The sequence below is a fragment of the Castor canadensis genome, chromosome 15, assembly GCF_047511655.1.
Source record: "Castor canadensis chromosome 15, mCasCan1.hap1v2, whole genome shotgun sequence".
NCBI classification, from domain to species: Eukaryota; Metazoa; Chordata; class Mammalia; order Rodentia; family Castoridae; genus Castor; species Castor canadensis.
In genome coordinates, this window is record NC_133400.1 from 11,891,942 (window position 1) to 11,913,630 (window position 21,689).

General features: G+C 47.1%; 2 protein-coding genes and 1 non-coding gene across 7 annotated transcripts in view; all 3 read left to right on the forward strand.

Moving 5' to 3' along the window:
• Window positions 1-1,894, forward strand: part of Cfdp1 (craniofacial development protein 1) — a 106,555-nt gene extending 104,661 nt beyond the window's left edge. For all 5 annotated transcript variants that reach the window (XM_074055644.1, XM_074055645.1, XM_074055646.1 and 2 more), the window contains one exon: window positions 1,581-1,894. In XM_074055644.1, the coding sequence (XP_073911745.1) occupies window positions 1,581-1,671 (91 nt within the window). In that variant the 3' untranslated portion in view covers window positions 1,672-1,894. The remainder of the gene's footprint in view (window positions 1-1,580) is intronic.
• A 421-nt stretch (window positions 1,895-2,315) lies between these two features.
• LOC141417749 (small nucleolar RNA SNORA51) lies at window positions 2,316-2,443 on the forward strand. Its single transcript, XR_012442384.1, has one exon. It is a non-coding gene; the product is annotated as a small nucleolar RNA SNORA51 (small nucleolar RNA).
• An 18,741-nt stretch (window positions 2,444-21,184) lies between these two features.
• Window positions 21,185-21,689, forward strand: part of Bcar1 (BCAR1 scaffold protein, Cas family member) — a 35,982-nt gene continuing 35,477 nt past the window's right edge. Inside the window, exon 1 of the mRNA XM_074055650.1 lies at window positions 21,185-21,665. The gene's annotated coding sequence lies outside the window, so the exon portion shown is untranslated. The remainder of the gene's footprint in view (window positions 21,666-21,689) is intronic.

The window sequence follows — 21,689 nt, forward strand, 5'->3', positions numbered from 1 at the left end:
AGATCGAGAGGATCGTGGTTCAAGGCCAGCCTGGGCAAATAGTTCTTGAAACTCCCATCCCCAAAATAACCAGAGCAAAATGGGCTGGAGGTGTGGCTCAAGTGGTAGAGCGTCTTGCTTTGTGAGTCCAAAGCCCTGAGTTTTAAATCCCAGTCCCACCAAAAAAAAAAAAATTTTTTTTAGAGGATTCTTCTTTCTTTGTCTTTTCTTTTTTACATCACGTAGTAGGAAAGTGAGAATTGGTAAGTTTGTGTGGCTTCCCCAGAGTCACACAGCCAGCCACTGACAGTCAAGATTTGTATTCGGCACCCTCTGGCCTCAGAGCCATGGTCTCTGACCAGCCCTCAGTATGTAGTAATGTGGGGTTAGTGGCCACAGACTTGGCCGGCAAGCAGGTAGGATGGCCACACTTCACAGGATGCTCTTGGGACTGAAAGTGAAGCCTGAACTCAGCAAAGGACACAGGTTCCAGAACCTGGTAATGTTGTCACCATAAATGTAATAACCTTGTAGTGACAGATGCACATTTTCCACTGTGCACAAAAGAAAAATTAGCTCAGAGATTCAATTATGTCTTCCATTTTCAATAGCAATTTTATTCTCTCAGTAGATTAATTAGCAGAAATCTCCTCCTCCCAGGCAAATCGCAGCACACTTTATGGCAAGAAGGTCCATTAAAATGCAGCTGTGTTTCATTAAGCAGCCAGCCGCACTCCTCACCAACCGGCCTGCCTGCTTCAGCCCAGCCTCCCTCCCATCCTGCCTCAGAGGACAGGGAGAGCTCATTTGGCCAAGGCCCCAGAGCAGCAGCAAACCAGCCTTCTGCAGGGACCCTGTTAGTGGGCTGTGGATGCAGAGGCACTTGATCTCCTTCCTTAGAGGAATTTAGGGAAGAGCTGTCTTATCATCCTACCAGAGGCAGCCTAGCCCCAAACTGAGTGCAGGATAAGGCAAAGAGAAGGACAGGAGAAGGAAAAAACTAAAGAATATTAAATAGCTTCTAAAAGCATGCTTCATCAACCTCAGCTCGCCTCATGAGCAGTGCTTGGGGCTCGTTTTTCTATCCTATTCCATTCTCACATGCACCTCTTTTGTATTTCAAGGTATGCACAGGATGCATAGCTTTCTTCATCCACCAAATCAACACACCACCAAGGCCAGGAAATAGGGCATCACCCTGTTGCTGAGGAGAAAAATAAGACTCAGAGCTCAGTCTTCAACCAGCATGCTCAGCTGGCTAGCATTTAACTAAGCTGGCATTGTTTCTTTGCTTAAAGTCTTGTTACAGAAGTGAATGTTTTCTTGCTGCCAAACCCCTCATGTACTTTCCATTTGATATGTTGGGGCCTTGTCCTTTCTACTTGATTTTCATTCACATCTGATACAGAATCGTCCTTTCGTAAGCCAAGTGGGAGTGGCTTGGATGTTAGTGACAGGGTCTGGGGTAGTCATTGTGGGCACCAGCTGGGCTCATCTGCTTGCAGTTACTGTAGCCTGGTTTATCCCTGAGGGTTGGGACAGTGCAGGAGAGGCCCTAACTCCTGCTGGATTCTGCTGACACTTTCTTCATCTTTTTCCAGGTACATTGAACGGAAAGCTTTTCTAGACCGAGTGGACCACAGGCAGTTTGAAATTGAGCGGGATCTCAGGCTGAGCAAAATGAAACCTTGATGTTCTGAGGATGCTCAGTAGCAGCTCAATCCTGTTGACAATGTGAACTTTTTGTGTGTGTGTGAAACATTTCCAGTGTTCCTCATCCTGTTTGCCAGCAAGGCCTTTTTTTCTACATTGAAGTTCCATCTCTGTATCTTGATCTCATGTGATTTCATTCATTTACTTTCAAAAGTTCGTCCTTAAATAAAAGTCAGACCTCTACGAGGCTGGTGAAGATAAAGATGTCACTCATCTTTCCTTTACTCTGCTGCAAAGTCTGACCCAGGTCCACCCAGCACATCTCAGACCTGTCCCAGGTGGCAGAGGTCCAGTCAGCCATGGAGGAGAGAGCTGACCATCCTGCATGTGAGTTTTCTGGGCCGTAGGTGTTCTCTGGCATCAGCTCTGTCCCTGAGACCTAGGGAAGGAGGCTTACTGGGGTAAGTGAGCACCAGCCCCTGGGCATTTGCTCTCAAGTCACCCCAGCTTCTCTCCTGCTCTCTTTCTCCTGTATGAGATCCTACTAATATGTAAGGCTAGAGCTTGCGGTATATTGTTGTCAAAGACGGTGTTTTTCTTCCAACCTTTTTTTTCTGTTCACAAAGAAAATTGTGCTTACGATGTGTTCTCACCTGAGTAATTCTTTTGTCAAAGATATTCTGGGCTTCGTGGTGCTTACCACAGGCTGGCTGTGTTCTTACAGTGACTATATACATAAAGAGGAGGAAAAGTAAAAGTCAACTCAACTCAGGCCCCGTGCCTGGTCTGTATTGTGAATGGGAAGACATGGGGTAGGAGAAAGGAAAAAAAAGAATATTCTGTTCCTAGGGCTAGGAGGGTGGCTCAGGGGTAGAGTGCTTGCCTGGCATGTACAAGGCTCTCGGTTCAACCCCCAGCACTGCCCAATACCCCTAAAAAGTGTGTGTGTATGTGTGTGTTTGTATCCTAAAGGACATTTTATTTTATGAAAATTTAAATTCCAAACTTCCTAATTCTCAGAGTAAGATATTCTCTGGGAAGCAGCAAGGAGGAGGGTAAGGATCAAATCTTTGGTGAAGAGGGAAGTGGAGGTAGAGGCCATTCGCGATAATAAAGCATTGAAGTCCACAAACTGTTCCTTGGGCTGGGGGTCCAAGGTGAAGGTAGGGTTCCAAAGACGGGGTTCTTTTTCCTGCCCAGATACCCAGCTCTGTGAAACTGACATAGGTCATTTTTCTGGCCTCAGGTTTCTGACCTGAGTGGCATTAGTCATAGCATTGGCGCAAAGGATTGAAGCGAGCGGATGTGCCTAAGGCAGGTGAGCACTAGCTCATGGCCAGTAGCTCATGGCCGGTCTCCCCATCCATGCCTCTGATGTGTGGTCAGTGTTCCTAGCATCCAACGTGATTGTCAACACTGTAAGATTTGGGCTGTTATTACCCAGAAGCGACATTTGATGTTACGTGGATAAAGGATTCCAGATGTGATAATAGAGCATTTCAGGTCAGATGCAGAGCAAGTGGCATGTGAGGTCTCATTTGTGTTCCTGGACTGGGACACAGGAAGACCAGAGAAAAATCCTTTAACCTAAATTCAGCCAGAATTTTGGTCAGGGTAGAACCTCCAGACCACAGGAGGTACCAGGTAAGGCTCCAGGTGAAAGCCCCATCTGTGGTGCTGCCCAGTGCATTACCCACTGGCCAGTGCCGTTGGGATGACCATTTCCCTAACTGAGTTCTGTGTGCCTTCAGCATTCCATTTCACACAGCCTTCATCTTAGCACCAGAATATCAACAACACATGAGCAGGCCCCTCTCCCTGTTTAAAAATGATCTAGAATCCTGTAGAATAAATGGCATTGAGCTCATGATAAACTAGAGTCTTTCCTTTCAGCAAATATTCACATCTTTGAAGCCTGAGCGATCAGGATGAAAGTTGCAGGAACAGGTGGATTCCCCACACAGGTGAGTTGCCTCTTCTGGCTTTGCTCCAAGGCATGGAGAGTAAAGTCCAGTACATCAGTGAGAATCACAGCTATGTGCCTGGGCTCTGCCTGCCTCATTCCAGGTCCAGCCCTCGCACAGTCTTCACCTCCCTGCATTCAATGAATGTCATAGCTCTGCAGAAAGGTTGGTTCCTTTCTGCTGTCTCTTGATTGGGTACATCTTTTCCCAGCAGGTTTGCTGCACACATCTGACTTCATGCAATGACCCTTTACCCGTCTGTGAGTCTTCTGACCTGTCCCTGTAGTCTAGTCTCTTTTGACAGAATCTAACCATCTGTCAGGGAATGTGTAGATGTTTGCTTTGTTTTGTCACGATGCCCTTCCTCCCAGTTGTCCCCATTGTCACATCCTAAACTATGTCATTTGCCTTGATTCTAGCTGTCTCCCTCTTGACCCACATGGAACCTCTCTAAAACCTCCTGTAGAACTGGTGGAGTGGCTCAAATTGTAGAGTGCCTTTCTAGCAAGTGTGAAGCCCTGAGTTCAAACCCTAGTCCCACCAGAAAAAGAATTTACCAAAAAAGCCTCCTGTACTGAACACAGTTGGGCCCATTAGTGAAGTACCTCCCCTGTATGACACAGGTGCATGTAAGACTTCATGTACACAAGTATATCAGCCTCCAGGCAGACCTGGGTCATATCTGGGTCATCACTCAGCCCAGCTGCAGGAGAGGTTGAAAAAGTGTGTGTGTAGCATTTCCTTATTGTAGAAGACAGGCTGAGAAGGAGGAGCCTGGACTAGGTGATAGGTCAGCCAAGTAGCACACTTAGTACTTGTCATAAACCATCAGCCTTCTCTTCATTTGTTCTTTAAAATTGTCCCAGGGGAACATGTGGATTAGAGATGAAATAAGATGGGTCCTGTGTTGGTAAGTGTTGAAGCTGGAGAGGAGTGCATTCGGTCCAGTATGCCATTCTCTGCTTTTATATAGATTTGAATTTTTCATTAAAAGAAAAAGCATGTTTTTAAAATTGTCCTAGAGAGTCAGAATTGAGTTCTATGTAAGAAAGGACTTTGAAGTGCTCTGAGCTGGGCCATAAAAATGTAGGCAGCCTCATAGAGCCTCGCTTCCCAACCCTGCAGGCCTGGCAGTAGCAGGGATATAGGAGAGGGATTCACTTGTCTTAAGAGGAGATCCTGTGCTTGTCTTAAAACAATGGAACCAAGCTTTGCAGATTCTGGGTCATCTTATCTTCCCACATCTTAAATCACCTATTCTGACCTCTTCTGTTCAGTCCTTACTGTGAAAGATCAAGTTTGAGGAACAGAGGAACTGGCCACCAAGACAGATTCCTTGAGTTGGGTATGAGCAGCTGTTCTCTAAATAAGTGACTGGTTCTCATAGGTGAAAATCCGGCTCCAGAAGCCAGTCCTGCTTAGCCACCCACAGTGGGCTGAGTACTGTGGCTACAGATTGGAATGCTTCAGTACCAGCCAGTGACCCAGGCAGAGAACTAAGCTTCCTCTTGGTCATGAGTGTTCCCGCATGGGTCCACAGTGCCATTGGTGGGACTGCTTTCTCAAGTTACATCGCCATCTGTTCCAACCTCTTCTTACCTCAAGGACCTGAGCTGTCTCGACAAATATCTGGCCTTCCTCAGTGGGCCCACCCAAACAATTCTTCATTTTTAATCAAGAATTCCCTTTTTCTCGGGTGATGGTAGTACGCATCTGTAATCCTAGCTACTCAGGAGGTAGAGACCAGGAAGATCATGGTTCAAGGCCAGGCTAGGCAAATAGTCTGTGTGAGACCCTATCTCAAAAATACCCAACACAAAACAGGGCTGGCAGAATGGCTCAAGTTGTAGAGTGCCTGCCTTGCAAGTGTGAGACCCTGAGTTAAAGCCCCAGTACTGGAAGAAAAAAAAAAAATCACCTTTTGGCCATATGCTGCTGGGCTCACACCTACAATCTTAGCTACTTGAGAGGCTGAGATCAGGAGGATCATGGCTCGAAGCCAGCCTGAACAAATAGTTGGAGAGAAAATGGACTGGAAATGTGGCTCCAGCAGTAGAGCACCTGCTTTGCAAGCACAATGCCCTGCGTTCAAACCCTAGTACCACCAAAAAAAAAAAAAAATAGCCTTTTGGGAAGCAGAGGGTGTGACTCAGTGATAGAGTGCTTGCTTGGCATGTACAAGACCCTGGGTTTCATCCCCATCCAGCCCTTCAGGGGAAAAAAAACCACCTTTTTCATCAGTCTTATTTGAACCATGGCAGACATTATCTAGCTCACAGTTTATAAGAAAAATGAATAATATTTTATCTAGCTCGTCATTTCCACATTACTGAAAACTAGCTCCCAAAGGAAATGATGTCCTTTTATCCAGGAGTTGGGAATTGTCAAGGAAATGTTTGCAGGAAGTGGAAAGAATGAGTCAGGGCTCGGAGGCAGTTTGGCAGCCTTCTGTTAGGTCCAGTGCTCTGCCCTCATAGTGGCCTCTGACGAGACCCATGCAACGACACTTCTCAGCTGGCCCTGCAGAGTCCAGAGACTCCCCCAGAGTTGTTTCTTGGCCTTGTGTTGCCATCAGTCCTTTGTCTTCTCCTTGTGCCAGATGGATGTGTCCAATTTCTAGAGCATCTGGTACCTTCTCATTGTTGAAAAAAACTTCAGTAACCGTAAAACAGTATAAGGTCAAAGGATTTTTAAAAAGCTGTTCTCAGCTCACCTATTTCCTGAGGAACACGGTGCTCTAATTAGGAACTCTGAATGAGGCCTCTAGGGACTAAAGGGGACATATTAAGAACTTACCCCTGCCAGATACCAGTGGCTCACGCCTGTAATCCTAGCTACTCAAGAGGCAGTGATCAGGAGGATTGAGGTTCAAAGCCAGCCTGGATAAATAGTTCACGAGACCCTAGCTCAAAAAAAAAAAAAAAAAAAAAAAAAAATCTCAAAAAAGGGCTGTTTGATTGGCTTAAGGTGTAGGTCCGCAAAAAAAACAAAACCTAAACTTTGAGTGAGCTGTACACTGTTGAAACTTAGAGGAACTGGAGTAAGGACCCTGGCCCACCTAGCCAGGAGCCTGTCTTCATGAGATCTGTGCACAAAGATTAGCTGAGTGATTGGCAAGCACAGCAGGAGGACCAGACCACCTCTAAAGAAGGAGTAGAATGGTAGAAGGCCAGGTGCCAGGCTCTCCAGGTCCTATACTTTGTAGTGGCACTAGTGAATAGATAGTGTGGTTGGTGTGGCAAGATGGAGTGTGTGATTTGATGTTTATGTGGCTTTGTTGGTGTGGTCTGGCAAGGTAGAACATGGTGGAAAGGACCTAGAATAGGCTCTGGAGAATGCAGTCTTCTGCCTTTTGGTATTAGTCCCTTGTCAGAGCTGCAAGTGGTCAGGCATTATGGCAAAACTCCTGACCTGTAGTTCCAACACTCAAAAGTGAACAAACAGGAAGTGATAGAAGGATGATGGACTGCATGGGAAAGGACCAGAAGCTCCTGGCATCATCTACAAATGTCAGTGGTCCCATAGGTCAGTGCTTTCTCCCTTGCTGTTAGAGTCTCCCCACTTTCCAGAGAAGGAAACTTGCTTGAGGTCTTCGGGGAATCAACAAGGCACACACATGATACACAGCAGGGCACAAAGTGAAAGGGGCAAGATGAGCTGCTCTTCAGTACCTTCGGTTCCCACCACAGTGCTGGGCAATTCCTGCTGGTGCAGAAAGACTGGAGTGCCAGGGGACAGAGGAACCTCCAGATGCTGGCAGTTGAAGCAAAGTTGATAGCACACTGGCCACAACCTCCAGTCCTGCCCAGTTAGGGCAGCATCTGAAGCTCTTTCTGCAGGGGAGGTGCACTTATGACAGGCCCTCCTGAACACCATTGGCCTCAGCTGGGGCCAGGTGTCACTCACATGTGAGCTATGCTCCATGACCAAGCTTCTGTGCTAAGCAAGGATAGGGTGCCATCCTCTCCACTTTGCAATGCTACCTGGCTTCAGGGAGTGAGGGGAGGTGGGATGGGAGCCCAGATGAGAGAGAGGCTGAAGAAGAAACAAGGAAATGAATCAGGTCAGACACGCTGGAGTTAGTGTCTTGCCTCAACCTTGCCACTCTGTGATCCAGTGAAGTCCCTAGCCTCTTGAGTCTCAGATTCCTGTCTTCAGAAGGTTGCTGAGAATGGTTAACATGGTGCTGCCTACCCCTCAACACTCTACTAAGTGAAATATACTACCCAAGCCAGTTACCAGTGGCTCACGCCTGTAATCCTAGCTACTCAAGAGGCAGAGATCAAGCAGATCGCAGTTCAAAGCCAGCCCAGGCAAATAGTTCATGAGAAAATACCCAATACAAAAAAGGGCTGGTGGAAGGCTCAAGTGGTAGAGTGCCTGCTCAGCAAGCATAAGCCCAGAGTTCAAGCCCCAGTGCCACCAAAAAAAAAAGTAAAGTACTAAGTTACTGTAATTAAATTGTGCATCTGGTTCCCTCTTCCCCAAGAAAGCCAAGCTTAGGGGTGTATAAATTAGTACCACTTTGAAGATCGCTTTAATGATACCTAATAAATCTGGAGCTGTAGCCAGCAAGATACAAGATGACTCCTGGGTCTACATTCCAGACAAGCTCCAGCATGAGTGCAAAGAGGCAGGGGTACCAGTAATCATAAAAACTCTGAAAACACTGTAGTGAAGGAAAGATGTCTCCTATTCTCAGGGTCTTCTGCTTAGCCTAAGAATTCAACTGACATAAAGACAGATTAGCAGAAAAGAGAAAAGCATGCAAATTTAAGGTGTTTTGAGATAACGGGTTTGAACTCAGGGCCTCATGCTTGCTTGCCCTCTAACACTTGAGCCACTCTACCAGCCCTTCTTTGTGTTGGGTGTTTTCAAGATAGGGTCTCTCACACTGTTTGCCCTGACTGGCTTCAAACTGTGATCCTCCTGACCTCCGTCTACCAAGTAAATGGGATTACAAGCATGGGCCAGTAATACCAGTGCCCAGCTATGTATTTTTTACATGTGCGTGGAAGTCCTCAGAAGAAATACCAAGACCCAGAGAAGCAGAGCTGAATACTTTTGTACTGAGTTGGGCAAAGAGTCACAAATTGTGAGAACATGACAAGGCTGGGATAGGTAACTGGGTGGGGAAGTGACTAGGAGGACAGGGACAGGCTAACAAGGTTTGCACAGATTTCTCTCAGCCTCAACCTTTCTGTCCATGGTGATAAGAATGGCTTTTTCCTTCTGGCGTAGGGAGGATACATTTCATAAGGGAATTTCATCTATGTTTTTAAGAAAAAGAAGACTGGCGGTATAGCTCAGAGGTAGAGCACTTGCCTAGCATGTGTAAGGCCCTGGATTGGATTCCCAGCACTGCAAACAAAAAGAGGACTGGAGGCATGACTGTAATGGTAGAGCATGCCTAGCAAGCACAAGTTTCTCATTCATACCCCATACCACCAAAAAAAGTAAAAGAAGGATGGCGCTCAGCATAGTGGCTAATGCCTATAATCCCAGCACTCAGTAAACTGAGGCAGGAGAATTGAAATTCAAGACCAGCTTGGTGTACATAGGCCCTGTCTCAGGAAAAAAAGAAAAAGGAAAGGAAAAGGGAAAAAAAGATGGTCAGACTGTTCTGGCATCTACTGTATTTCAAATACCTTTTACTCAAATAGTCGATAAACCAGAGTGGCATATTTTGGGGTGGTCTGTTCTGAATTCCTTTCACCAGCAGAGTGGGTTGATTGTGAAATAGACATTCAGTGGCATATGATTCAGCACAACAAACAAGCTTGGACCCCCACATGCATTAACAGTGATGAACGCCATACAAAGCATTGATTCACAAAGCAAATTGCAAAGACCTAAAGGTAGACCATCCCAGTTGTAAAGGCTTAGAACATGCAAATACAGAGGCACAGTGGTCACCCAATGTGTGTATGCTAAGTTACACAGAATTGTACAGTTCAAAATGGTTAGTAGTGGGCTGGTGGTGTGTACCACATTGGTAGAGCATTTGCCAGGCATGCAGGAGACCCTGGGTTTGATCCCCAGCACCACAAAATAATAATGGTTAGTTTTATCTTCTGTGAATTTCATCTTAATTTAAAAAGTTTAAGACATGTAAAAGATTCTATATCTTGGGAGTCTGGGGATGTAGCTTAGTGGGAGAGTGCATGCTTAGCATATATAAGGCCCTGGGTTTGATTCCTAGCACCCAAAAGAAAGAAAAGGAAAAGATATTCTCTATATAGTGATACATAATGAAAAACACTTAAGTGCAACTGGTAGGTACCTCTTACTGGATAGGGAATGTCATATGATCAGAGAAACATAGGAGCTTCGTTTACAAGTATGCGTTAGGGCTTAAATTGGGAGGAAAAGATTTTTCTTTTTCTTTTTTTTTTTTTTTGACAGGCTGAATGAACTCTTGATCCTCCTATCCTGAGTGCTGGGATTACAGGCATGTACCAGCTCTCCCAGCCACAGATACTTCTCATATCATTTATTATGTCTTTGTATTTATCTGACATTTCAGTATTTCACTTCAGTCTCTCCTCCAGGATCCAAGGGAAGGACAACAGAAGGATGGACGCATTGTTGTGGTGACCAGCTTGCTGGATATCAAGGAACTTTCTCTGTGTCCCATTCTGGGCTAGCAGACATTCCATAGTGATCTCACACACACACACACACACACCCCAAGTGGCTCCTGGAGTATTTCCCAGGAGAAGAGTGACTCACAGGTGAACTACTAGGTGCCCCTAACTCTGCTTGCAAAAGCAGGCTTGGAGTGTTGGGGGAGCTCAGGGGCCAGGGCCAGGCCATGTGGCACTCATCCCATCTCCTGCCCCATGAAGGAACTACCAGTGGTGTAAAACCTGCCCTGCCAGCCACTGCTCACCAGCGTGGCCCTGACAGTTGCACAGACAGAACATAAGCAGGCCATGTTAGAAAGGTGCTGCAGCAGGCTTTGACTTGTTACATGCAAAATAAGTGGATAAATGAGCTTTAAGTCTGAATACAGCAAAATAGATCATGGCAATAATCCGATTTTCAAGCAGAAACGACAGAATGACTCCTCTTCAAACTCTGCTCAGTATCCTGAGCTGTCCCAGGTCCCCTGCGCTGAGCCTCCTGTCTCAGGTCTTCCATGGGGAAGGCAAATGTCCTCTGACCAGTGCCCCTAGTCTCCACTGAAGACCTAGTAGAGCCCGAGACACCCTGATTGACCAATAGAAGATACTTATTTATTTATTTAATTAGTGGAGCTGGGGTTTGAACTCAGAGCTTCAAGCTTGCAAAGTAGGTGCTCTACCACTTGAGCCATGCTTCCAGTCCATTTTTCTCTGGTTATTTTTGGAGATTGGTTCTCACAAGCTGTCCACCCAGACTGGCCTTGAACCTTGATCCTCCTGATCTCAGCCTCCCAAGTAGCTAGGATTACAAGCGTGAGTCACCAGTGCCTGGCTAGAAGACACTTTTTAAGCTCCTTGGGTGCCTGAGAGAGCTGTCTCCAGCTGGTTGCCTCCTCTTTACAATTGTCTATAGCAAGCCCACAGTTCCATTACAGCTCTGCCATGGAGCAGATCTTTAAGTTTGAGGTTCAAGGTCCTGAAATACAGGGAGGGGAACCTGCCCACATCCCGGTTACACCCCTCCCAGCCCTCTTGTACCAACAGTATCTGCTGTGTGCCCTTGAGCCAGCTTCAGAGAACTGGGCTAGAAATGGTGAGAATAAGCATCATTGGAGAGGCTTGTTTTGTCTGTGGATGCAAGTGGTGTTTTCCAAAACTTCAAATACCACTGCAGTACAGTAAAAAATATATATATATATTTTTGTCTATTATGTTCCTGGCAAGAGTTACCCAAACCCATGGAATTTACTGTCTTCTGTGTGCTAATAAAGGACCAGACCATGGCACAGCATAGAAAAGCCCAGATGATTACAGGGTTAGAACTTTCAGCCCCACCTTGTCTCCAAGGAGGAGAGAGACCCCCCCACATCAAATCCAGTCACCAGGGCCAGTGATTTAATCAGTCATACCAATTGTAGTGAAAAGTGTATAAGAACTCCTAAAAGGGTTCTGGCAGGTCCACATACCATGGGGGTGTTCACCCTTAAGTCTACAGAAATGGGTTTCTGTGCTCAGGACAGAAATAAATAGGACAAACTTCATCCTATTTATTTCATGTGGCTGTTCATTTGTATGCCGTGTAATAAAGTATTAGTAAGAATAGCTCTTTCCCAAGCCTAGTCCTAGCAAGTTATTTAACCTGATAGGGGGAAGGGATCATGGGAAACCCCAAATTTGTACACAGCTGGGCAGATGTATGGGTAGCCTACACCCCATTTGCAGTTGGCATCTGAAATGGGGAGGGGCTGGGACCATGCCTTTGTCCTACAGAATGTGCAATAGTTAATGTCAGAATTGAATTGGATTTCTGGACATCCAGTTAGTGTTGGCAAATTGGGTTGGTGTTGAGAAAAACCATGCATCTTACTTTTGTCTAACTCTTTCCTTAAAGCCAAAGAGTTGCCCCAGTCAAATTGAGGGGCAGTGATATATTGAAAGACAACCGCATCAGACACCCAGATTCTAATCCCCACTCTACTGACCCCCTGGTGCCATCAGGCACATGCCTTCAACCTCTGCCTCTCCTGACCCCATTTCTGCATCTGTAAATTTAGGGGTGGATGAAATGATCCCTGGGGTTTAACACTAGGAATCTACTGTGGCTTTTCTTTTTTACTTTCTTTTTTTTTTTTTTAAAGAGATAGGGTCTCCCTATGTTGGTACAGGCTGACCTAGGCTCAAACCATCCTCCTGCCTCTGCCTCCAAAGTAGGTGAGACTACAGGTGCATCACTGCCACAAAGCCCAGCTCAGAAATGTACATTTCCAATGAGCAATCAGGTGATTCTTAGACACAAGAACTACTGCTATGGCCTTACGGCCTCCCTACCTGTAAAAAGGAAAAAAAAAAAAAAGTTAAAGCCTCCAGCTATGTATTTGGGAAAACTAAATTTTCCTTTATCCTTGCCACTTCAAATAATTCAAATTGCAAAATTCCTGCCACCCCAGCAAAACCATAATGAGTAAGCCAGCCCCTGTTCCCGCCCCACATCTGCTGAGACTCACCTGCAGGAACTTTCTTCTCCTTTACAAAGAATTGAGTCCCAGCAAAGAGCACATTTGAAGCCTCCTTACAGTTGTCTGGTACTTGAAGAAGCAGCTAAAGCCAAGCCTGGGAAGTAGGCAAGAAATTCAAGCAAGGAAATCTACCCAAGTCCCAACAAAGCTGAAGAGGTAACCCTGTACCACCAGGTTGGCAATAGATGGTAAGACCCATGTACACACTGACACCACTAAGCCAAGTTTGCAGCATGTCCACTTGGTTGCCCTGCAACTTGGAAAGACCCAACCACCCTACAATGCGCAGCACTGATGTCAAAACCAGCCCTGAGAGGGGCAGATTCTCCCAGCTTCCAGCCAGCGCAGCTAGCACAGGGTCCTTCCAGAGCCTGACCTGCTCTGGGTTTTTCTCCTACACCTCCTCTCTTCTGACACTCCTCCTTTTGGGTATCCTGATTATTAGAAGGAATCTGTTCATTACTTGAAAATTTGAAAACAAGGGGTTAGGGGTTTAGCTTCATGGCACATGCTTAGCATTGTTGAGTTCTGGAATGCTAATATTCCCTAGAAAAAAGAAATTTTGAAAATGAAAAACAACATAAATCTGTGTGATCTAACAGAAAACTACTCTGTACACTTCAGGATACTTTCTTTTTCCTATGTTTTTCATACCTTAACTGGGATTATACTGTACCTGTGTGGTTGAATACAGAAATCACTAAACACATGTGGGTGTTTAAATTTTAATTTATTAAAACTAAAAATTCAAAGTTAGCATGTAGTTCAGTGTTAGAGCACTTGCCTTACATGTGTTAAGCCCTGGATTTGATCCCAGCAGCACACGCACACACACAAATCACTGTAGCTCTTCAGCTGCACTAGCCAAAGATTTCAAGTTCTCAATAGTCACATGTGCTCAGTAACTATGGTAGGACAATGCAGGTAAGTATGGAACATTTCCGTAACTGCAGAATTCTATCAGAATGCTCTGCTGTACTGTAAACTGATTGTTTAATGTAGTGCTGAGATTAAAACCTAGGGCCTTGCACCTGATAGGCAAGCATTCTACCACTAAGCTCCATCCTCAGCCCTTGTTTTTTTGGTAGGCTCTTTCTAGCTTAGGCTGACCTCGAACTTGCAATTAGGACGTGATTTTGAAGGGCTACGTATACTAATCTATTTTACTTATCTTCCGCTGTTGACCAGCTAGGTTACTCACATTTTATTATGAATAATGCTGAGTTGAAGTAGATTATCCTTAGGTCTTTATCTGCATCCCTGGTTATTTCTAGATTACTTCTACATGTGGAGTTGTACTGTCAAAGAAAGTGCACATTTTCAAGGCCTTGAAATGGAATGCCCAATTTCCTACCAGAAAGGTGTCTTTCTCTCCTACAGGGCAGGTATGGCCCTTGCTGTTTATGTCAACCCCCTGATAAGAAAAGCCCTGTCTGCCTGTCTCTGTGGAGAGCCAGTGCTTTGGGTGAGATCTGCCCTGACTAGGAGGAGAAAGGCCATCCCAGGAGCAGACTACACTATATAGGTTTTGAGTTATAGAACCTTGTGTTGCACCAGCCCAGGTCTCTATCTCTGCAGAAGGCATTTGAACAGGGCAGGAATATGCCCCAGTGACCCTGGACTCCTCACAAGCCTGATTTTGTGGCACATTTTCAAGTCACACCCCAGAGCATGGCAGAACTGGGTTTGAACTAGACTTCCCCTATGTGGCTTTGCTTTTCTGAACCTCATTTTGCTTTTTCCCCAGCACAGATGGAACTCAGGCCACTGGATTGTGGGAAGGGAGCCATTCACCCTCTGTCTTTTCACCCAGAAAGGCCTATTCTAGTTCTGTCTCCTCCATGAAGCCTCTGCCAATGTGGGCAGGCCAGGAGGGAAGGGCCTGCAATTCTGGCTCCTCCATCACATTTTATGTATCTGAGCCTTAGCCTGGCCTTCTTGGGGCAGGATGCCCTCGGGAAGCATCACTCTGCCCCACTGAGGAAGGCTGTGTTCTGGAAAATGTGCAGCTCATTCTAGAATCTTTTATCAGACATTCCTTCCATCCAACATTGAGCCCAAGGGCATTATATGAAAAACTTGCTGGAGGTTATCCAAGAGATCAGAGCTTGGGTCTGCGTCCACTCATCGTCTTGGTAGACAGGGCATCCCTTCTAGAATATGAGGAGAAAGCTGAGGCAAGGGGTGCTGAAAATGGAAAGACAAACAGCAATTCCAAATGCATCAGCATTAAACAAGTGTTTCAGTGTGCCAAGTGACACAGCAGCACAGTGCTTCCTAGTGAAGTATGGGCTGTGCATTGGAACCAGGGCCACTGCACAGTGCACACACCTCTAGGGCACAACACAGAAGGTATAATAGGGACAGTGTTCTCTACGGTTGTGAGAGGACTCCTCACTGACTTCTGAATCCCCAGAAAACATCCTTTGAGAGTATGAGTCTCTGCAGAAACTAACACGGGATCAGAGCCCAGGCCTGCCCCTCACCATGCCCTGTCACTGGAGGTCAGAGGTGACAGGCAGCCTGGTTCTTGCCAAAGTGCAGACCTTGCTCCCTACAGTGAGTTCCTTCCTGTTTTCACAAAGATCAGTCTCCAGAGAACAAGGAGATTTTCCCAGTGCACTCCCACTCCTGCCTGGAGGCAGACCCTTGACTTTGGGTAACATCACAAGCCACTGATGGAAGTCCTGGTGATCTGCCTCACTGAGAACATGAAACTGACTCTGGGGACTTGGCATTGGTGACCCCAATGTGGCAGTTTCTCTTTTCAGCTCTTGAATAATTTAGAGAATGTATACTATTCAGCTGGTTGGCTTCATCCCTGGATTCAGAAACACAGTGCCCTGGGGATTGTTTCCATTGGAGAGTGAAATTCCACTTGTCACAGCCACTGAGGATGGGAGGCTGTTCCTGGAAGGTGCTCTGGCCTCTGGGTGTTTGCAAACATCCTAGAAGGCTAGCAGCCAGAACTTGGGAGTCTGGGGTCTCAGCTGTCCATGAGAGAGCCTGTTCTGCCTCTTGCCTGGTTTGGAGGTAGTGGGGGTTACACAGATGGGCAGTATGGTTCCACATTGTTGCTCTGTGCTTGGTTGCACACCCCCCCCATCCTCTCTCAGTGACTGCTCCTGGGGAAGACCCTCGCACCAGCTCCAGAGGGTCTGTGAGAACTCTCCTGGGTAGCTTGTAGTTCCTAGAATTTGGGAATTGCATTTTCCCTCCAAAATTATTCTAAAAGAAAGTGGTGGTAATCCCATCACTTGGGAAGCCAAGGTAGGAGGATGGCAAGTTCCAGGCCAGCCTGGAAGCTGTCTCAAAATATAAAAACAAAAAACATTTGAAAACACTATACTAAGTTAGTTAGACACTAAAAGATGAAGGACAAATAACATGATTACACTTACAAAAGACACCTAGAATAGGCAAATTCAGAGATAGGAAAATGGTAGTTAAGAGCTGAAGGGAGGAGGGAGTTTCTGTTTTGATGATGTAAATGTTCTAGAGATGGACAGTGGTGATGGTTCCACAACACTGTCGTGCATTTAGTGCCACAGAGTTGACCTTCCCTAAACACCATACAATGGTGCAAAACTATCCCACCCACCCCCACCCCAGCATAACCACAGCTGGTATTTTGGTGTCTAGCCTTCCATAACTTTCCCAGTGCAGATGCATGACATAAATATAAACATGAGTTTTTATGAAAGTAGGATACCTATTATCTGGCAGCCTCTTTTTTCTCCCTCACAGTACACTAAATGCATATTCATGTCATTCCACATCAATTTTGGTGGCCTCCCAGGGTTCGGCTGTGAGTGTTCTGTGATTTGTTTAACTGAAGCCCATTATTGAACATGTAAGTTGTTCTGACATTTTCCCAATCATAAGAAAATCTGTAGGCATCATTTTTTCATGCATTTCCTTGGCTTCTTATGAATGCATTTTTTTAGGATAAATTCCTGAAATTTGGGGTCAAAAGGATTCATATATGTGAGGGTTGGGGGCCTTCTCTTGTCAGTCTGTCCACTGCAGCCTTACAACATTTGTAGCTGTTCCCATGAACAGTGAGAGATGCTACTTAAATGGGGCAAAGGGATTCCTACACTGGCCACACAACCATAGTAGAAGTCCAGGCAGTGATGCCTAGAGGGGAAGTAGTTGGATGGTGGGCAGAGTGGGGGGAGGATAACAAGGATCTCTCCTATATCACTCAGGCTATTGGAGGAGTGAATTATCTGCCTCTTACCCATGAGAGGGTGAGATCTGAACCACAGGGCAAAAACTGGCTCTCTGGTGAAATATTGGGACTCAGACTTCTGAGAAAAACAGCAAGGGCAATACCTGAGCCTCCCTGTGGGCAATGGAATGCAGCCCTAAATATATCCTTGTCTTAATTCCTGGAACCTGTGACTTCGTTACTTTACAAGGAAAAAAGTGCTTTGCAGATATGTTTAAGGGCTTTGAGATAGAGGATATTTTCTGGATTATCCAGATGGGTTCAGAGGAATCACAAGGTACTAATAAGAGAGAGGCAGGAGATGCAGGATCAGAGAAGATGTGACGATGGAAGCAGAGAGGAAAGTGATGTGGGAGCACCAGCCAAAGAAAGCAGCTGGCCATTGGAAGGTGGAACTAGCAAGGACCAGGAGCCTCTCCTGAAGCCTCCAAAAGAAATGCAGCCCTGACAACTGATTTGGGGCTTGTGACCTCCAGAACTGCAAGATTAAAAAAAAAGTGTGTTGTTTTAAACCTCTAAATTTGAAATAGGATCATTCAGTTGCTCCTTGCTTTTTTTGCAATAGGGCACTCACTATACAGCCCCTTCCCTAACCAGGTACCCCAGGCAGAGTGTACCCAAGGTTCTATGCAAGAGGCAAACAAGGGGGATGCCCTGCCTGGGTCCCCACGGCCCTTCCTTGAACAGATTGTGAAATTATCCTCAAGGATGCTGGAAACTGGGCCTGCTTAAGGTCATGAGATGAGTGTGAGGTGGTATCAGGACTGAACCTCAGGGTCCAGCTTGGCTGACCAATGGGATCTCTATCCACTTCTTCAAGCTGACCCTCTTTCTGAGTCAGTCTGACTTACCTTCCTGAGGAGAGGAATTCAGTCACACTATAGAGAAAGTAAGATAGAACCTCTAGCTCTGGGTACTCTCCCACCTGTCAATGTAGAGTTACCCCAGAGAAGTAGGACTCAAATCTCATGTTGAAAACCAGATATGGGGTGGGTAGTCCTGCCCACACCACAACTCACAGGGTGCCTTTAGCCACCCTGTTCCTGAAGGCTTTCTCTAGGCCTCCCAAGAACAAACTCAGTTCTTGCCCTCCATAGAGAGCTGCTTGAGCAGGTATAGTTCATGAATATGGCAGTGAAAGCCCCTGCCATTTAATAAACAGTTTCTATACCAAGTCTAGTGCCCCCAACTATGCTGCATCATTCAACCAAATCCTTCCCATCACCATGGGATTTTCCCATTTCACAAATGAGGAAACTGAGCCCCAGTCTAGTAACTTCCATGCACAAGGGTGTTCAGCTGCAAGCAACAGAGCCGGATGCAAACCAGGTGGCCTCCAGATCCCAATAATGCCTGGAGTTGGTCTGGGGAAACACTTCCTTTAGTTCACTCATTTGCTCAAAATCCAGAGGTTTTATAAAACAATCTCGATTTCAGATTCTCTTAAAAATCTGATTCAGCCACTGCAAGAGCATCCAATGACTAAAGAAGGAACGATTTGAGCAACAAAATACATAAACTAGTATTGGATTGTAATCCAAGGTATAAAATATCCCCAGGCCCACATGTTACAGGTAGATGATGAATAAATGAGAAGAGACAATTCTCTCATACAGAAGAATTCCAAACAATTTAAGTAGCTAATCTGCTGCCCTCAAAGAGAACACAACTCCCCACTCCAGTGTGGGCTGTGCAGTGATTTCCAAAGAGTAAATGTGGGAAGGGAAGTGGAGCTTCTTCACTTGACAAGCACCACCTCAGGCAGGAGATCAAAGTCAATAACACAAGAGCCATGTTAATACTATGTACCTTTGGTGTGATGTGATAAGAACAGCACTTTATATCTGTGATCCTCCTCCCAAAAACCTATAACCCTGGTGTAATCATGAAAAAAGAAATCAGACAAATCCTAGCTGAGGATGTTCTATAAACTCCCCAATCGTTACATCTCAAAACCATCAAACTCATCAAAAACAAAGAAGGCCTGAGAAATAGTCACCTTCTGGTGAACCTAAGGAGACATGGTGACAATGCAATCTGGGCTCCTGAATGGAATCCCAGAGCAGGAAAAGGACAATGGGGAAAACTAAGCAGATCTGAATAAAATGTGGACTTTGGTTAAAAGGGTGTGTCAACATCCTTTAGGTTCACTAATGGTGACAAAGGTACCATGCTGATGTAAGACTGTTACACGGTGCCTGGGAAGGAAAGACTCACTGAATTCTCCTGGGTCAGATGCTCCTGGGCCAGAGAGGTCCCCAGCTTACCTTGGGGCAGGGTGAGGAGTGGGGCATGAGAAGAGTCCACCTATCACTCCTCAGTCCCTCTGGATATGGCAAGGCCCTGGGGACAGAGGTGTCCAGACATCTAGGTGTGAAGCTTGTCTCTGCTCAGATTTACATGGCCAAAGAGCTATGTCCAAATTCCTTGACCTCTCAGTGCCAGGAACAATAAGCCCTGCCTCCTTGGGGTCCAGAGTGGGTGCCAGTTGCATGAAGGCTAGCCCTCAAGGACCCTCTCGGTCCTGGCGCCTGCTCAGGCAGCCAGCTGTTGCATCTGGTCTGAACTGCTTGCAGGATTGTGAGGCCCCCAGAAGCTGTTCTCTGAAGGACTGAGTGACTCATCCTGGGATCATTTGCCTGCAGGAAGGCGCAGCTACTGCCTTTAGGGACACTGAGTAGCATCAGGGGAAGGTACTCAGTGCCCTGTGGTGGCTCCTCTGGCTGCCCCACACCCAGGTCCCCCTGATGTTGCCTTACAGCTTGTGAGAGATCCCCCAGGGTTCCCTCTTCCTGTACTAAGAGATGAGTTATGGTTGCCGCCCCAGGGCAGCTGGAAGCAAGAACTTAATGCCTTTAAGGGCTCGACCCCAGCTGCATTCCTCTCCTAAGTCACCATTTCCCTGAGTCCATGGTACGGATTCACTCCTCACCCGTTCTGTCCTGGATCCTGGTCTGGACACCTAGAATAGGAGAGAAGGAAAAGGGGACAGACAAGACAAAGTAGAAAAGGAAGAGAGGCGGAGCCTGAGCAGGAGGGAGGAAGGGGCAGGGCTGTGCACACAGCGGTCTGTCCTGTCGTGTGTGGCCAAGGGCGGTTGCCAGGCTGAGGCTGCTGTTCCCAGCTCAGGAGCACGAGTGCCAGCTGGATGCAGGCGGGTGGGCACGGGCAGGGCCATGTGCCAGACACACACAGAGCACCCTTTGAGGAGGTGGCAGCTGTCAGCCCAGACCTCCCCTCCTCTGGTTGCTGTGGCCTTGCCTGCCCCCTCCAGCAATGCCTTACTGAGCACTGGGCTAGGGACACTTAAGGTGCACAACTGAGAACTCCCACTCACAGGGTGAGGGGATAACCCTGCTCAATCAGAGCACGGAGGGACCCCCTCATCAGTCCTAGAACACAGACCTGGGTCTGGTGGCAGTCCTTAATGTCCCCCTTTCTCAGACATCTCCCGCCGGTTGCCACAATCAGGAACCTTCTCAGACCCCAACTAGGGGATAGACTAAGGCTGTCCTGCCCCTTGGGAACAAAGGCTAAAAGCCTTCCAAACCCCAAGGGGTGATCTGTCTGTTAATGGAGAGCAGAGACCAGCCCTGAGCCTCTGGGGAAATAAGCCTGCCCCACCTCCCTTCCTCCATCCAATCACTTGGGCCTCCTGCCACTGCACACCTGGAAGATAAAAGAGCTTGGCCCCCTGGACACTTGTATCTATAGAGATATTTCCTAAGGTGCCGAAGCTTTCTGTCTGCCAACTGTCCTTGTGGAGAGGCTCTGTCTCTGCTCCCCTAAGTGCGTATCAGTGTTGACCTCATAGACACTGCCCTGGACAGTTCTTGTTCTAGGTGCTCATTCACCTTCCCTGGACAACAGCCATTACTCTGGGTCTGACCTTGCTCAGGAAGGGCCCCCCCCAAGAGAAGGCACAGGGTGTTTGTGGAGGGCAGCAGAACAAACACCTGGTTCTTTCTGCCTTTTGGTAGCTGAGGGGGTCTCAGAACCTCGGCCTATTAAATGTAACATGGAAGCAGCAAGGTCTGCCTGGCAAGGGTGTGGCGGGACGAAAACTAACACGTATGTGTCTACTGCTTGCAGGTGCATGTTTGGGCACCATGTCAGGTGTGGAGCAGCTGAAGAAACTGGGGGGAGGGGTCGTTTAACTTGGGGAAAGGAAGGCTCAGATCCCAGAATGCTGTCTTTCAGCGTCTGAATGGCCGTTCCGCCACGCTTGGGAAGGCTGTGGGTGGCCCCAGGAGCGGAGGAGGGAAGTTGGTTACCGAGAGACGGGATCCTCCCTAAAACCAATGCAGCTCTCCCGGACAGGGGGACCCAAGAACGGGCCAGGCAGCACAGAGGGAATAGAGGACTCCCCTTCCTTGGGGATAGAGGAGCCCTGGGCAGCGCCGTGGGGGCGGGGTACCGAGGATCTCTCAGTTTAGGGAGAGCAGAGGTGCTCTGGACCCATATTCAGCTGACCTGCGATCTCCTTCATCCGTGCCGAGCCCCTCCCCGGTCTGCGCCGGGACGCGGGGTGTGGGAGCCCGGCCAGAGCCACGCGGCAGGAGCCAAGCACCGAGGGACGTGCCATGTAGGGGGAGGGGGGGTGGAGGTGGTTCTGGCCTCCAGTACCGGATGGGCGGACCGGATGGAATCATCTAATGGTGTGTCTGGAGGTGGCCCTTAAAAGATAGGCAAGGTGCGGGAACAGAACCTCCACGCC